Genomic DNA, 11,702 nt, shown 5'->3' with positions numbered 1-11,702 from the left:
GTCCACGTCCCCCACCGTGTGCTGCTCCCACCTCCCCTCCCCGGGCTGGGGACTGGAGGCACACCCCACGCTCACAGACCCACTGAGCACCTGCAGGGGAACCAGCAAGCCCCGGGAGCCAGGGCAGCCCCGGTTCTGGGACCACAGGTGGGGTGGCAGGAACCAAAGAACACACAATGTTTACATTCTGCGTGTTTCCCAAGTTGGCTCGGGGGACAGACGAGAGGGGCTTGCCCTTGTCCGCAATCACCCACCCTCTGCGGGTCCTCGATGAGTTCACAAGCAGGTAGCTTCAACCTCATTCTTCAGATGCGTGTGTTTCCCGGGACGCACCCACTCGGAGCCCTTAGGAGCAACAGCACATGCGGGCGGGCCGGGAGGGGCTCCCAGGGACGCAGGCCTCCACCCAGCCCTCTCTCTACTTCAAACGCGGATGGAGCAACGGCAACACGCGATTGAAAAGCACACCAGAGAACGCATTACGTAAAATAATTTACTTCCAACGCAGGATGACCCCGCAGACCTCTCGGTGAGGCAGTGGGCCGTGAGCCCGGGCACAGCAACCTGAACATCGTGACAAGATGTTAACAACAGTCACACACTTGGATCCCGGAGTCACCAGGAGACAGAACCGTGGACGTCGGAGAGACGCCAGGGGCGCCTCCAAGGGGCCCGGGAACACGGAAGCAAGACCGGCAGAGGACAGGGAGGGTACAGCGGAGACATCGTGTCTTTAATACAATGGGGCGCGCGGGGCACGCACGGCAGTGGCTTCAGGTTGCGGCCCCGTCTCTTGGCTTTGAAAGCACACAGTGCTCATGCATGGGGGGCCATGGGTGCTTTGCAGGCAGTGGCTTGAAAAGAATGAGGGGAACATGACTTCCCGGCCACTCAAGGGCCGCTCAGGCGACACCCCGCACCTCCCGTTATGAAACAACACTGTGATTTTAAAAATGTACAAAACGACATCATAAATAAGTGAGGAATCTTCAAGTATCTCTGTGCCTTGAGAAGACCCAGACAGTAGTTCTGACCACAAATCCCTCTTTGGGGTCCCTTCTCCCTCATCCCGTCTTGGGGCCTGGGAGAGACCCGCCCGGCCCTGTCCGCCCGGAGTGTGGGACGCAGGGAAGGGGATGCCGCTCAAAAGAGTGACTTCGGGGGCTTGTGGAGGCAGTCCTGTTCCCTATAAAATATCATCTTCCCCAGGGGCCAGTGTGGAGCACAGACATATAGCCTAGAGCCAACGGACACACAAGTGTCGCCAGGAACTGAGGAGCCTGGCCGGACGACTGTGTTCTCAGGAAAACACAAAATGAAAAGAGCATCTCAGTCAAGAGAGGAGGAGGGTGGAGGTGGAGACCGACCTCCGAACCCGGTGCCTTTTCTCAGCGTCTCTCACAGTACGTGGAGCCGTGTTCCCTCACACAGTCCAGGGACCCACCGCCTACCACCTACCTACCGCCCAGCCCCATGTCTACCCGGTGGCTGGTGACCGCGGACCGTGCACCAAGCACCCAGGCAACAAGGAGAGGCCAGCTGGCAGCTCAGGGACTGTAATGTCATCAGTAACCACAGCCCAGCCCAGCCCCGAGAGTCAAGGACGAGACTCCACGTGACACACGCTCCTTAGAGTACTGCCCGTCAGGGACAGAGGGGAGAGGTTGTCATGGCTGAATCAGACATTGCGTGCCCTGGACCGTTTTTTCTAGCAAAACCCCCATCATGTGACAGAGCCCCTTTCCCCAGGTTAGCCGCACCGGAGGAGGGGGGTCTGGTTCAGCATGTCCTGTTTCATCGCAGGATGAGGACCAGGGATCAGACTGCGCATGTGTGTACATACCTGCGTCTTCCCATCTACAGGAAGATGTGTGTGTGGGGGGGGGGGGAGTGCATGCACTTCCCCACACATACCCGTGGACCCACAATAGATCCCCCTCATCTAGACTCCTAAAGTCTGGAGAAGGGACCGGCTCACAGAATCCATGAGCCCGTGTGTGTCACGTGAAGTGGACCCACCAGCGAGCTGGCCAACCGACCTGAAGCCAAAACTCTGGGCGGAGAGAAGTTCCACCCTCTCTAAAGACCCCAGGCCATCCGGACTGGCATTTGAAAACTTGCTCGCCTGACACCCTGAATGAACGTAGGGGGAAATGGACCAGCAGACGTGCTTGTCCCGATGAACGCATGGACACGGACACTAACGCTAGTGAGCGGCATGTGGCGGGCAGCATGGGAGCTAGGCTACGGTGTAGATACGCCTCTGCTGCCCGCAGGCCAGCGCCGGGCCTCGGGTGCGTCAGGCACAGAGTCTGGGCCTTCCCGGCCGGCTGCCACCGCCCCGGGAAGATTAGGCGCTCTGGCGGACCAGGGAGGTGCAGTCTACGGGGTGCTTGGCTCCTTTCTGCTTCTCGGACCCGCAGCCGGAAGGGCTGGACAAGTCGAGGTAGAAGGGGGACTTGAGGAAGCGGCGGTAGGAGTCCTTCTCCATCAGGTGGAAGATCTTCCTCTGGGCCTCGTCAAAGCAGGTGGCTGTGGGTGCCAGCACATTCCGGCTGGTCTCCTCCCTGGTGCAGGAGTCCAGGTTGACCTGGGGAGGCAGAGGTCAGGCTCCGTGAGACAGGCACCCTGAGCCCCAGGGGCGGGGGGTGAGGAAGGACCCGGGGCTCCACCCTGGTGCACGTGAGCCACTGGGCAGCGCCCTGTTTTCTGTTCTTTCTCACAAACTGGGGAGATGCGTCAGAAAACTCACCTACATCGCCCGGGCAAGAGGGCTTTCTTTTTCCTCAACTGATTGATTTCATGTGGTCATGGTTCTAATCATGGTTCTAATAGCTATCTGGGCCCCTTGCCCCCTTGCTTTATCTTTTTCTTGACTCAGTGACCAGAAGGACCAAGCCACTGAGTGCCACCTCTCAGAAACCTCGCTAAGACCCGGGGGTTTGATGCCGTGTGGACCCACCTCCTTGGTGGCCTGGACCGAGATGAACTCATCATAGATCCTCTTGGCCTTGGGACCCAGTTTTGAGGGTGACTTGATTTTCTTGTATTCTTCACAGCTGATCCAGAAGTCGATGTTCTCCTCACTGTACTCGAACTTCAGGAAAGCTCTGAACGCTGCCAGCCCGCCTGGGAGGGAGGGGACAGAAGTGCGCTGTCGTCACCCTGGATGCCCACCCCCACCAGGTGCTGGGTTTCGGATCAGCCCAGGTGCTCGAGGGAATAAGGCAGGGTTCACACAATCCCCCACACCCCCCCTTTTTGGGAGGTCACTTGGGGTCCAGAAGCCCTAACCTATGTCTGTATCTACGGGGTTCCAGATATACACTATGCGTCAGTGGGTGGGTTTGGGAAAGAGAAACTGAGGTTGATTCTGCAAAATAAAATCTCAGTATCTGGAATTTTTCCCTCTACCCTTTCCCTCCACGGTTTCTGCATGAAGCTCCCACTGTGGGTGACTGAGTGTGAGGGCCCGGTCACTCGTCTGACGGCCGGCTCTCCTGAGTGTGGGAGCCAGTCCGCATGCTCAGTGGGAGACAATGTGTGTGTTTAGGACGCCCTGACCCTGGCCCCGGGAGTGAGGGTTGACGGGAGGCGGGGGCGGGACAGACTTACATTCATGGCTGATGAGGTTTTCCAAGGATTCAGCCCACTTTTTGACTTCCTCTGGACTCACCCTGGAGAAAAGAACGGTTTGAACGCCTCAATCCAAGACCAAGGGAAGACATCCCAGACCCCAGACTGCTGACGAGGACCACCTCCCCCCACCCACGCAGGGACATTATCAGATGGAGGGTGGTCCCCGTGGAGACGGAAGCTGTCTTCTCCAAGTCCAGCCTGGCCGGCAGTAACTCCCCCTAACCCCACCCAGAACCGCCCTGTGTCACTGTCCCCCATCTTTCTCTCTCTTCTGTTTCTAGTTTGAATGCACAGGGATGGCGCGGTGTGCAAAACCGTGCAGGCCTCACGCACAGGACTCAGCACACCACCACCCCCACCCACTCCCCCGCCGTGGCACCTGCCCTTGCTCACCTCTGACAGGCGACCAGCCTGTCCTTCCTGGCATGGGAGCCGCTGTGCTCGCAGGAGTCCGACTTCTGCAGGAGCGCCCCCAGACGGTGCTTCATGTCTTTTGCACTGCAGAGAAAGGGGCGGGGGGCAGACAGAGAACAGCGGTGGTCAGCTCTCTGTAAAAGATGCCCTGGCTGCAGGGGCCGGTCACCAGAACCAGCCAGAGCCTGTCCGTCTGGGAAGCAGAGCTTGAGGTGCCCGAAATCTCAGGACAAACGCCACGGGGAGGCTGACCCTGCCGCCCGCCCCCACTGCCGGCACCCTCTCCTGGGCAGCTGTGGTTCCCACCCAGGAAACCGGGTCCGGGGTCTTCAACAGCTGCTCGGTGACAATGGGGCTGATCGCCAGGCATTTACTGTAGGACTGAGGCAGGCACCTTCCTGTGCTGCCACCTGCTGGACAGTGGTCGCTACTGCCACTGCTGGCGGCTAGCCTGGGGACCCAGTGACCCCTGGGGAAGGTTGCCTGTCATCCCAGCCTCCTAGGAGGTGGGCCAGCGACCTATGCCAGGTGTGGGGCCCCTGCAGAGGGCTGAGAGTGAGATAGTGGACCCTGCAGACCCCTCTCCTCTGGCCTGCGCCTGAGCCCTACTGCTTTCCTTCCTGCTACTGCACTGTCAGGGCATGGACAGCCGGGGGCATTGGAGACTCTAGTCACCAGGGAGAGGCCCGAGGGTCATCGCTGGGGCTCGGGCTGTTCAGTGAGGTGGCCGGGAGGCACAGGACGTGGGACTCAGACACGGGGACCTTCCGGCTATCTCTTCCCTCTTTGGCAATGACTCCTTTGCTCGGCCAGAACTAGCGTTAAAAGAGGGACGTCATTTGAAAAGAAGTGACCGGCTCATATGTTCCTCCTCAGAGGGAGGAACACAGACGGAGCCACGGGGACAGAGAGACAGTGATTTCGGGAGGGCTGTCCTGTGTCCGCCGCGGCGTGCCTGCACACACTTCCCCCAGACGCTGCCCTGGAGACAGCATCTCCCTCCTCTGCTTCCCCACCTGGTCGGAGGGTGCAAACTCCTCCGTAAGGACAGAAGATGTCATCGTGAGGGCCAGGGGAATGCTAAGGTCGTGGACTGTATTCGGCCAGACCAGCCTGGCGGAGCTCTGACAGGTGCTGACCAACCCAGTCCTGACAGCACCATACAACCAAGAGAATCAAAGCCATGAGGACGTCAGAGGTCACTGGAGGAGTCAGGACGGCTGGGTTTGCTCTGCACTCTGTCCCCTGCACCCTCACCCATGTGACCTTGTGCCTCAGGCACAGGTGCCGGAATAAAGGTGCTGGACGAGGTTGGTCTGTGGCTCCCCGGGGAGGACAGAGACCAGCACCTCGCTCTGTGGCATGGGGTTCGCCCCTGCCCCAAGGTTTGCCCCTTAAAGGGACAGCTGTAATGCAGTTCTCTCATCTGCCTCCCAAAACATTCACCAGGACACCACGTCCTCCCACTCTTGCACTTTGCACACTTGATATTCCATGGGAGTTCACTAAAGCTTGGGGTCCTTGGTCCACCGGGTCCAGGACACTGCTGATAGTGTGGTCACTGATTTCACTTTCCGCCAGACCCTCCTGCTTCATGTCAGAATGGCCAGGAGGGAATGTGGACGGGGAACATTGGTCCTGCTCCTGGGTGCCCAGAGGTGAGCATCTCGGGAGTGCACAGGACACTGTCCGGGAGATTTTCACCTTGCAATGCAAGGTGATTTCTATTCGCATGGAAATGCGGTGAGGGTTGTTCACCTATGGGGCTGGCTTCCTGCCTCTCTCTGTGAGGTCAGACAGTGTCCCACACATGTGTTTTATTTTGTTCCAGCCGGCTAATACAGCATTCTCTGAAAGCAGTTATTTATATCTTTGTTTTTTTAAAGCCAAAGACATATGAGTAACTGCATATCTTTTGCTTTTTCATCAAAACACAGGACATGATAAAACAATGTGTTTAGGCTGAGACCTTCCACAGAGCCCTTAACCGATGTATGATGACCAATACTTCTCAATCAGCACCTATACAAGACATGTCAAGGCCCTGGCTGGGTAGCTCAGTGGGTTGGAGCATCATCCTTATGCATCAAGGTTGTGGGTTCCATCCCTGGTCAGAGCACATACAGGAATCAACCAATGAATGCATAAACAAGTGGCACAACAAATTGGTGCCTCTCTCTCTCTCTCTTTCTCTCTCTCTCTCTCTCTCTCTCTCCCTTTCTCTGTCTCTAAAATCAATAAATTAATATTTTTTAAAAGGCACTTCAAGAACTGAATGGAGGGGCAGAGATGGAGGGAGGGAGGTCCTAGTTCCGGAGCTCACATTTTATGGTAACCTTTGCTTAGAGGAATACAGCCCCTGGCAGATACTCAGCCCCAGCCCCGTACAGAAGCGCGGTGCCTTTCTGGGGAGGTGGCCAGACCTCATGCTGGGGTGTCTTCCCCTGAACAAGACCTAGTGTGTGTCTGCTGTCCAAGAGCCAGCCCGGTGTGGGAGTCTGAGTGCCCCAGCGATGCTCAGAGACAACACTGCCCGCGGCTGAGATACAACAGGCCACGTCAGGCGCCCCAAACCTCCCTTGGTTCTTGTCGGGAGCTGACTTGGTCAGAGGATCACAACAGTCCTCAGAACCAAGGTCAAACTCAGCAACACAGCATTACTAAAGCCGGGTGGGGGGGGGGGGAGCACACGCTTCGTCTGTCACCATCTCTGGTGCATCCGCAGGAAGGCTGGGGGGGGCGCTCTACTGACCACAGGGACTCTGCTGACCACTTCTTTAAAGAAGTGGCTTAGGACGAAGGCTGTGTAAACAACCCACGTGGAACAGGGCAAGGGCTGAAGGTCATCTTACCTCTTCAAGCACGAAGCAGGCAACCCCGCGAGACCTTTGCACATCTTTGCAGCGGGGTAAGGGGTCGGGTTCCCGGGGAGGAAGAAGGCGGCTGTGCAGCTGTGTGGCTGTGCGGCTGTGTGGAGGGCTGGGGCCTCTTCTGCCCTGAGGATGCTGTCAGGATTCTGGGCGCTCTCCCAGCCTGCTGGTCCCTTTTAAAGCCCGGCCAGCACCAGGCGGCCAATCAGCGGCACTGTAACCACACACCCCCCTCCAGTCTCTGCAGCCTCCGCAGAGATAAGGAGGCGGAACCAGTCTTGTAGGGCACACAGAAAAGCCTCTTGCAAAGCAGACACACAGAAAATAATCTCTGCGTCTCCACCGACGCCTCTGAATTTCTAGAAAAGGAATGGGGGGTGGGGTGGGGACTCACCGTGCTACAAACATGCTGTTTACTTATTTTTCTCTATAAACAACATCAAGGCCAGTGGCCTCCGAGAGGGAGAGGCCCCAGCAGCAGCTTCTGGCTTTAGTTGGGGAACCCACTCCCACCACATGGCCTTTTATTTTGTGGATGAGAGACAGTGGGTCTCAGGGTCCCAGCTCTCCCCGCCCCCCACTGTGTCCAGGCCAGGGCTGCAGAGGTGGCCTCACGGTAGTCATGGTCATGGCCACATGGGGCTGGAAGGGGCAGCCAGAGGGCTGGACAAGGAGGACAGGTCCCCAGAATCTCACCCAGTACAGAATTCAGCCCGGCCATGACAACCCGTCTCTGCCCCCCGCAGAAAACTGCAACACACAGCCCAAGGACGTGGGGGTAGGGGTGGGGGGATAAACAAATCCAGACACCCTTTCTTATTTGCAAGTGGACCTACAGCCTATTGTGTCTTAGTTGTTCTAAGTGTCCAGATTTCAAAATACCAAGAAAGAGAAAGAGAAGGGGGAGAAAAGTACGAGGTCTGTCTTGCATGTTACCAGCCCCCGGGATGAACCTATGTCTGCTCGACCCGACAGGTGCTTCTGGGCACCTGGACAGTCGGTGTCCTTTGTGCACAGTGTGGCAGACGGATTACTTCAAATAACCGACCGGCAGCCGCAGCCCCAAGGCCCCAGCACAGCCAGAGGGTCATCCTGTTTAAGCAGTGAAGCCGTGAATGGAAGGGAGAAAGGAGTTTCTTTGTGGGACCCCAGCCACTTTCACTCTGAAAGCAGATGATCCCCCCCGGGCATAACGAGTTGAGTGTGACCTGTCAGAAGCGAGGACACCAAGTGATTTTGGCCAAGAAGATGCAACAGGGGTGGGTATCCAGACGACATGACGGCACCCAAGAACACGGAAGGCAGAGTGGTGAGATTCATCCCCGCCACGCCCCAGCCCCCCACGCAGACCCCGCCTCGCCCGGCCACGTTGGACACAGCAGGGAGATGGCCGGGACGTGCAAGGAGATGGAGCGGCCGTAATTGCCGAATGATGCGTTTAAATGATAGAAAAAGTCTCCTCGGGAGATAAAAAAACACATTTATTAGATTAGCTGGGGGTAGCTGTTCCCAGAGGTGCCTCGGAGAAAAAGTGAACTTCTCTGGTGTCACCATAGAAAGGATGAGCACGTGACACAGAAGGACGGAGACCGTCACGCCAGGCACGGGTGAGAGCCAGGGAGACCGGCTGGTCAGGAAGGGCACAAGGGAGGGCAACAATCGCAAGAAAGGGAGGGGGTGGCCCACCGGTGCGACCCCTCAGGTGATCAGATCACAGGCTCCCAGATGAAGCCGTGCCCAGAAACTGATACCTCGGATCACGATCAAAGCAAAGCCTGGCTTGTCCTGCATCAGCGAGAAGTGGTGCCCACCTATGAGCACGTGGCAGTGACGATGATCCAGACCGACGAACACCTTTGCTTCTACAGAAAGGAAACGGGCCGTGGAGAATGTGGCTGGCTCGCCGAGGTCACAGCCCCACGACAGAGTGGCGTCTGCCCCCTCGCTGCATGGACTTCCCGCTGCGCCAACCTGCCACCCAACGGTCTTCTCCAGATGGGATCGGCCACAGCGACAGACGCACTTCCAAACTGCAAAGGGCCGGGCAGACATTTTTGGCTGTGAGATTAGACGCAGGGGATAACGGAACGCAATGTTCGTTTGGTACGTTTCATTCACGGGAGACTCACCCTCCTTCTCCGTGAGAGCCGACACCGCTGCCCAGTGTGCTGCCCGGGCTCGTGAAGACCCACCCGGTCCTCCTGAGTCCTCTGCCGAAGCTCTTCAGAGTCATCCACCTCCTTTGATTATGATTTCTCACTTTCCTGGGCGTTTCAGGACTTCCAAGAACATTTGGAAAAGCTTAAAAGCTTTTCCATGAATTGGCTTTAGCTTTCGCTTGGTGACCTGACCGTGTGAGGCAGTGAGGACCGGCTCAGCCCGACGCCCTGGCAATTCCCACCCTCTCTCTGACACGTGCCACACCGCCACGCGGCACTGAGCTCCATTCCTCTGCGATGCAGCGTTCCCGCGTGACTCTGGTGGGTGGAAGAGCTCAGTTCTTGGAAGGTCTCGCTTTCATTTATCCCTTCATTTTCAGACACATCTCTGAGCCCCGATGCGTGACAGGTACTGTCCGCAGAACTCCGTGGGTGAGAGGAGCCAGCAGCGAGCTCCGTCCTGGTGGGGTCCTCATCCTGGCGGGACGGGAACAGAAAACAAAGAAATCGCTCCAGGTTTGGACCCGTGCCCTCGAGAAAACTGGCAGAGGACGAGACAGAGGTCCGCGGACGGCAAAGGACTCGTGCCTGTCCCAGACAGAGGCAGGAGCAAGTGAACATGATCTTCATCTCAACTCGGGCAGAACGGGGGAGGTGGTGAGGGGCTGGCACAGCAGAAGAACTGAGAACAGGGGAGATGACCGTGACACAGGCATGGAGAGGCGGTGGCCAGTCCTGCAAGGGCTTGAAGGGTACAGTCCAGAGGCTGGACCTTGTCAATGGCGTGGAAATCCATGCCCGAGTCCGGAGCAGGTGCTGGGCACTATTGGGTCATTCCAGCTGCTGTGAGCGGACAGTCGAAGGGGGCATGGGAGCAGGGGGACCAGTTAGCAGGCCCCGTGGTGGCCCGGGGCGTCTCTGCTGTGGAATGATGTTTATCTCACAAAGACTTGTTAGAGGCCACGTACTAGACACGCCGCGAGGCTCCGGTGACCGCGAGGGAAATCAGAAACGGCCTGTGGCTGTCAGAAGCTCACACTCGGGGTGGGGGGGAGACCTTCGAACAGCTGGGAAACACAGGGTTGGGTGCCGTGACTGCGAACTTGTTTACACAGAATTCAAGGAGAGCACAGAGGATACGGAGTGAACAAACTCAACCTTGGCGATTCGGAGCTGTGTTTTCACAGAGGCTACCGTTAGCGGGTGAAGGGGGGCTTGTGGGGGGGACAAGGAGAGGGAAGCGTCACAGCAGAGGGCACAAGGGTAACGGCCAGGGTCAGTGGGTGCTCAGTGTGCAAGCTGTAGGTTTATGCAGTTGTATTCATTAACTCACTGTCCCTCACGATTCATCCTGGAAGAGGGTCCTCCTGCAATGATCCCCATTTTACAGGTGAGTTACCTGAGGTCACCTGTCTACAGAGCAGCGGAAACAGGGGGTCAGCTTAGACTGTCGGGGTCCCGGCTACTAACATCTGTGCTGTCACAGCCGGGAAGAATCACAGGGCAGGAAGAATCATGCGCAGGAGGTGAACGGAGTGTGGTCTGCAGGTGAGTGTCCAGTTCCCCACCTTTCGCTCGGGGAGAACCGAAGGACATGCTGCTCAGGCCCTGACGGGATTCAATAATACAAGGACACAAGCGGTGTGGGCAGATCGAGTCTTGTCCCGGGTTCATGGGGGGCACCTCCCTCCACTGGGCAGGGGGCAGCGGGCGGGAGCCTCGGCCCCAGACTGTACCTGCACCATCTCCAATGACAATTTCCCCTCAGCGGTGAAGGGCCGCCCTCCCCTGGACCATCCACTACAATGGCCTGTTGTCAGTGAGCGGTCACAGTTATTGATTTTTCAGGCTGAAAAGCAAACACGTGGGCCGGAGGATGCAGACCAGCAGGAAGTGAACGGGAACGTCCCGGCACGCCCTCCCTGTGGGAACGGGCAGCAAGTTGGGACAGAGCCCTCGCCCCACACTCGACGGTACAGGGGACGGTCCCCATCCCACACTCCCCGCCGACTTCCAAAGTGTGGACAGACCCATGAGCGCCAGCTCGAGACCCCTCCTCCCCTGAGCATCCCAGCGGGGCCACCATCACCCCTGCCGGCTGAGAGACAACATGCCGCTGTGGTTCACGCTTTTGGCTCCAGTCTTACTGCTGCTTCTGCAAAATGTCCACCCAGCAGGTCCTCCACTCTGATCACCTCAGGCATCCCTAGTGGCGGGGTACAACCACCTACATGGGCGTGCAGCCTCCCGGTAGCTGACTGGAGGTGTGTCGGCATTCGCACGTACCCGTCTAGAATCTCTGCTATGAAACCGGTTCAGTGATTTTAGCGCTCAGACCCCACGGGTTTTATGATGCTTCTGAATCATGATCTCACCCTGTAAGGAGGGTTTGGAGACCTCTGGCAAAAAACAACAACAACGCGACCCCAACAATGAGAAACGGAGACCTGGCTGAAAACAGGAGCCGCTTTGTGGGGCAGAGGCTGGGGAACCGGCTGGGGTAGACTGGGTGCCTCTGTTCTTCTCGTCCCTGTGATGAGGACCTCCCCCCAAAGGGAGGGTCTGCACCTCCCAAGGAGACGTGCGGGAGAGCTTTCGCCCTGCCCAGCCCACGCCTCCA

General features: G+C 57.8%; 1 protein-coding gene across 2 annotated transcripts; it reads right to left on the bottom strand.

Annotated features, from left to right (window-relative positions):
• Positions 1–479: 479 nt before the first annotated feature.
• RGS4 (regulator of G protein signaling 4) lies at positions 480–7,058 on the bottom strand. 2 transcript variants are annotated; one of them, XM_066371365.1, is made up of 5 exons: positions 6,906–7,058; positions 4,033–4,137; positions 3,616–3,677; positions 2,963–3,129; positions 480–2,590 (listed from the first exon to the last, which is right to left on the bottom strand). In XM_066371365.1, exons 1-5 carry the CDS (start codon positions 6,947–6,949, stop codon positions 2,351–2,353), a joined length of 618 nt encoding a protein of 205 aa, XP_066227462.1. In that variant the 5' UTR covers positions 6,950–7,058; the 3' UTR covers positions 480–2,350. The 2 variants fall into 2 exon arrangements, with proteins under 2 accessions (XP_066227462.1, XP_066227463.1); XM_066371366.1 differs by lacking the exon at positions 2,963–3,129 and having other exon boundaries at positions 2,378–2,590.
• Positions 7,059–11,702: the final 4,644 nt, after the last annotated feature.

The sequence above is a fragment of the Saccopteryx leptura genome, chromosome 2 (genome assembly GCF_036850995.1).
Source record: "Saccopteryx leptura isolate mSacLep1 chromosome 2, mSacLep1_pri_phased_curated, whole genome shotgun sequence".
Lineage (NCBI taxonomy): Eukaryota > Metazoa > Chordata > Mammalia > Chiroptera > Emballonuridae > Saccopteryx > Saccopteryx leptura.
This window is presented reverse-complemented; position numbering and strand designations above follow the sequence as displayed.